Here is a 5,210-nt window from a genome sequence, read left to right as displayed (position 1 = left end):
GGTATCAGAGGGAGAGGAAGTAATCGAGGGAGAGGAAGTATCGAGGGAAGAGGAAGTAATCGAGGGAGAGGAAGTATCAGAGCGGAGAGGCAGTATCAGAAGGGGAGAAGGAAGTATTCAGAGGGAGAGGAAAAGTATCAGAGGGAGAGGAAACATCAGAGGGGAGAGGAGGTATAGAGCGAGAGGAAGTATCAGATGGGAGAGGAAGTTCAGAGGGAGAGGAAGTAATCAAAGAGGGAGAGGCGTAATCAGAGGGAGAGGAAGTATCGAGGGAGAGGGAGGTAATCAGAGCGAGAGGAAGTATCAGTAGGGAGAGGAAGTATCAGAGGGAGAGGAAGTTCAGAGGGAGAGGCAGTATCAGAGGGAGAGGAAGGTATCAGAGCGAGAGGATACAGAGTGAGAGAAAGTATCAGAGCTGAGGGAGAGGAGGTAGTCAGAGTGGAGAGGAGTATCAGAGAGAGGGAGAGGAAGTATCAGAGGAGAAGGAGAGGAAGTATAGAAGGAGAGGGAGAGGAAAGTATCAGAGGGAGAAGAAGTAATAGAGGGTAGAGGGGGAGGAAGTATGCAGAGGGAGAGGAGTATCAGAGGGAGAGGAAATATCAGAGGGAGAGGAAGTATCAGAGGGAGAGGAAAGTATCAGAGGAGAGGAAGTATCAGAGGGGAGAGAAATATGCAGAGGGAGAGGAAGTTAGAGGGAGAGGAAGTATCAGAGGGAAGAAGGAAGTATCAGAGAGCGAGGAAGGTATCAGAGGGAGAGGAAGTATAGAGCGAGAGGAAGTATAGAGGGAGAGGAGGTATCAAGAGGAGAGGAGGGGAAAGTATCAGAAGGAGAGGGATAGGAAGTATCCAGCGGGAGAAGAAGTAATAGAGGATGAGGGGGAGGAGGGTATCAGAGGGGAGGGGAGGAAGTATCAGAGGAGAGGGGGAAGGCAAGTATCAAGAGGACGAGGAATGTTATCAAGAGGGAGAGGAGGTAATCGAGGGAGTATCAGAGGGAGATGGGGCGGATGTATCAGAGGGAGGAGGGGGGAAGAATCAGAGGGAGAGGAAGTAATCAAGGGAGAGGAAGTTATAGAGGGAGGGGGGGAAGTATCAGAGGGAGAGGGGGAAGGAAGTATCAGAGGGAGAGGAAGTAATCAGAGGGAGAGGAATAATCAGAGGGAGAGGGGCAGTATCAGAGGAGAGGAGGTATCAAGGGAGAGGAAGGGTATCAGAGCGAAGAGGAAGCATCAGAGGGAGAGGAAGTATCAGAGGGAGAGAGAAGTATCAGAGGGAGGGGGGTGGAAGAAAAAAAAAAAAAAAAAAAAAAAAAAAAAAAAAAAAAAAAACAAAATATAGAGGGAGAGGAGAGGAAGTTAGAGGGAGAAGAAGTATCAGAGAAGAGGGGGAGGAGGTATCAGAGGGAGAGGGAGGAGTATCAGAGGAGAGGGGGAGGAAGTATCAGAGGAGCGGAAGTATCAAGAGGGATGAGGAGTAGTATCCGAGGATGTATCAGAGGGAGATGGGGAGGATGTATAGAGGGAGAGGGGGAGGAAGAATCAGAGGGGAAGAGGAAGTATCAGAGGGAGAGAGGTATCAGAGGGAGGGGGGAAGTATCAGAGGGAAGGGGAAGGAAGTTACAGAGGGAGAGGAAGTATCAGAGGGAGAGGAAGTAAAGGGAGAGGCTAGTATCGAAGGGAGAGGAGGTATAGAGGGAGAAGGAAGTATCAGAAGCGAGAGGAAGTATCAGAGGGAGAAGGAAGTATCAGAAGGGAGAGGGGGAAGTATAGAGGGAGAGGGAGAGGAAGGATCAGAGGGAGCGGGTAGAGGAAGTATCAGAGAGAGGAGGAAGTATCAGAGGGAGAGGGAGAGGAGGGTATAGAGGGAGAAGTGGAGAGGAAGTATCAAGAGGGAGAGGGAGAGGAAGTATCAGAGGGAGAGGGAGAGGAGTATCAGAGGGACGAGGGAGGGAAGTATAGAGCGGGAGGGGGAAGGCAAGGTATGAGGAGAGGAAGTATCAGAGGGGGCGGAAGTATCAGAGGGAGAGGGGGAGGAAAGTTCAAGAGGAGAGGAGGTATCAGAGGGCAGAGGGAAGAACAGAGGGACGAAGGGGGAGGATAATAGAGGGAGAAGGGGGAGGAGGTTTAGGGGAGAGGGGAGGAGGTAAGTCAGAGGGAGAGGGGCGGAGTATCAGAGGAGAGGGAGGAAGTATCAGAGGGAGAAGGGGAGGAAGCTATCAGAGGATGTGGAGTTCAGAGGGAGAGGGGGCGGAAGTATCAGGGGAGGAAAGGAAGAATATCAGAGGGAGAGGGGGAAGAAGTAGTAGAGGGAGTAGGAAGTATCATGAGGAGAGGAGGTAAGAGGAGAGCGAAGTATTCAGAGGGAGAGGAGGTTCAGAGCGAGAGGAGTATCAGAGGGAGAGGAAGTATCAGAAGGGAGGAGGAAGTATAGTAGGGGAGGTAGCCGCAGTTATAGGGGGTAGGAGGGTATGATAGAGGAGAGTGAGGTATAGAGGAGAGTAGAGGTCAGTGCATTAGAGGGGAGAGGAAGTATCAGAGGGGGAGTGCAGTGATCGAGAGGGAGCGGGGGTACAGAAGCGAGAGGGAAGTATCATGAGGGAGAGGTGGTATAGCGGGGAAGAGTGAGGGTTATCAGAGGGAGAGGAGGTTATCAGCAGGGAAGAGGAAGTATCAAGGGAGTAGGAAGTATCAGAGCGAGCAGGAATCGTATCAGTAGCGGAGGGAAGTATCAGAGGGCAGTATCAGAGCGAGAGAAGTATCAGAGGAGAGGGAAGTATCAAGGGAGAGGAAAGTATCAGGAAAGGAAGAGGACAAGTATCAGCAGTGGAGAGGGGGGATGTTAGGAGGGAGATAGGGGTCTAGAGGAAGTATCAGAGGGAGAGGGGGAGGAAGTATCAAGAGGAAGAGGAAGTATCAGTTTTAGGGAGAAGGAAGTATCAGAGGGAGAGGGAGTAATCAGAGGGAGAGGAGGTGTCAGAGGAGAGGGGGCGGATGTATCAGAGGGAGAGGAAGGTATCAGAGGCGAGGGAGAGTATCAGATGGTATGAGGAAAGTAATAGAGGGGAGAAGAAGTATAGAAGGGAAGAAAGGAAGTATCAGAGGGAGAGGAGTAATCAGAGGCGAGAGGCAGTTTCAGAGGGAGAGGGGGAGGGGGATGGAAGTATAGAGGAGAGGGAGGAGGGATGTATCAGAGGGAGAGGAAGGTCTCATGAGGGAGAGGAGGTTATCAGAGCGAGAGAGTATAGAGTGAAGGAGGGGGCGGATGTATCCGAGGGAGAGGGAAGTATCAGAGAGAGAGGAGGTATCAGAGTGGAGAGGCAGTATAAGATGTTGAGAGGAAGAATGAGAAGGGAGAGGAAGTATTCAGAGTGAGAGGACAGTATCGGAGCTGAGAGGTAAGTATCAGATAGTGAAGAGGAAGAAATCCGAGGGAGGGAAATATCAGAGGGAGAGGAAGTATCATGAGGGAGAGGGGAATGTATTCTCAGCAGGGATTGAAGACACGTTTATAGAGTGAGGGGGGGCAGAATGTATCAGAGGCAGAGGATAGTATCAGAGTAGAGAGTACAGAGGGGAGACGGAGTATAAGTGAGGAAGAATCAGAGGGAGGTAAGAAGTCAGAGGGAGAGGAAGTATAGAGGGAGCAAGAAGTATCAGAGTGAGACGCTTGGGGCAGGTAATGTGACTCAGTTATGGGAGAGCGATAGTATCAGGTGAAGTACTGGAGTATCAGTTGTGGGAGCGAAGTTCAGGCGAGAGGAACGCTTAAGACCCAGGAGTCGCTAGAAGAAGTAAACATCTGCGAGGACGAATGAAGTCATCGGGTTAGATGAGATAGATATCAGTAGGGGAGAAGAGTGAGATATCAGACGGGAAGGATGAAGAGTTCAGTATAGGACGCGGAGACAGGAAGTATGAGGTTTGAAGCAGTAGGTATCCTCTCCCTCTGATAATTCCTCCCCCTCTTCTCTTCCCTACCTAGTTGCAGGGCACTATCCTGCAGTATGTGAAGACTCTGATCGAGGTCATGCCCAAGATCTGTCGTCTGCCGCGCCACGAGTACGGATCCCCAGGTCGGTTCATTGTAGAGGAGAGGTAGTTCAGTGAATCCACAGCAAATGTCTAGGCTTTAGCTCAGAGGGCTAACACAGGCATGACTTGTACAGACAACCCAGGTTCAAAACCCGGGCAGTCACAGACAATAACACTTCCTCTTGTTGTCCCATCATATTATAGTCCACTGACAGATCAGATGAGATATGCTTGATTAGCATGTTTCTCTATGAGCAGGGATTATAGGCTAGGTAGATTAGTGGTGTTCTGTACCGTAACAGGCTGTACTTCTTGTATGCCTGATCTCTGTCAGCTCTTCCTGATCCTCCTAGAGCTAGAGCTCCTGGTTCAGCTGCTGCACAAGACAGACATACAGACAGGCAGAGTTTAGTGACGGAACAGACATCGTCATAATCACCATGACATAGTTGATAATCCTACCATACCTGGATGTTCAGAGATCCCATCATGAGACTGCTGTGTGTTTATCAGTCAAGGACAGTCCTTTTCATAGTTTTTAACTCCATGGGATCGGATCTGGATCTGTTATTTTAACATTGAACTATTTTACCTTTGTAGATGTAACTTTTAACTGTGTTCTGGCCGTAATAGCCATGTCCTCCACCCCTCAGAGCCTGGTTCCTCTCTAGGTTTCTTCCTCGGTTCCTGCCTTCTAGGGAGTTTTTCCTAGCCACTGTGCTTCTGCATCTGCATTGCTTGCTGTTTGGGGTTTTAGGCTGGGTTTCTGTAACAGTGCTGATGTAAAAAGGGCTTTATAAAATACATTTGATTGTCCTTCCCTGCCAGGTATCCTGGAGTTCTTCCACCACCAGCTGAAGGACATTATAGAGTACGCTGAGCTGAAGACAGATGTCTTCCAGAGTCTCAGAGAGGTGGGGAACGCCATCCTCTTCTGTCTGCTCATCGAACAAGCTCTGGTGAGTCCCTCCTTCTCTTCTCCTTTTTCACTTCTATCCCTTCCTCTCCTCTGTTCTGTCCTCCCCTCCTTCCCCATCCTCTCCTGCTTCACCTGCTTCACCTGTATCCCTATTTTCTCTTTCTCCTTTCGTCTTCCCCTCTCCTCTCCCCTCTCTTTCCTCTCCCCTCTTTCTCCTATCCCCCTATCCTACTCTCATCATCTCTCTCCTCTGCCCTCTC

At 50.1% G+C, this 5,210-nt stretch overlaps 1 protein-coding gene across 1 annotated transcript in view; it reads left to right on the top strand.

The window, feature by feature from the left end:
- Positions 1-3,965: 3,965 nt before the first annotated feature.
- LOC111967213 (cytoplasmic FMR1-interacting protein 2-like) overlaps positions 3,966-5,210 on the top strand; it is a 7,700-nt gene continuing 6,455 nt past the window's right edge. Inside the window, exons 1-2 of the mRNA XM_023992088.2 lie at positions 3,966-4,072; positions 4,860-4,990. Of these exons, the coding sequence (XP_023847856.1) occupies positions 4,027-4,072; positions 4,860-4,990 (177 nt within the window). The 5' untranslated portion in view covers positions 3,966-4,026. The remainder of the gene's footprint in view (positions 4,073-4,859; positions 4,991-5,210) is intronic.

Source organism: Salvelinus sp. IW2-2015, linkage group LG8 (genome assembly GCF_002910315.2).
Source record: "Salvelinus sp. IW2-2015 linkage group LG8, ASM291031v2, whole genome shotgun sequence".
Lineage (NCBI taxonomy): Eukaryota > Metazoa > Chordata > Actinopteri > Salmoniformes > Salmonidae > Salvelinus > Salvelinus sp. IW2-2015.
Note: the sequence above shows the minus strand (reverse complement) of the source record. Positions and strands in the feature narration are given on the sequence as shown.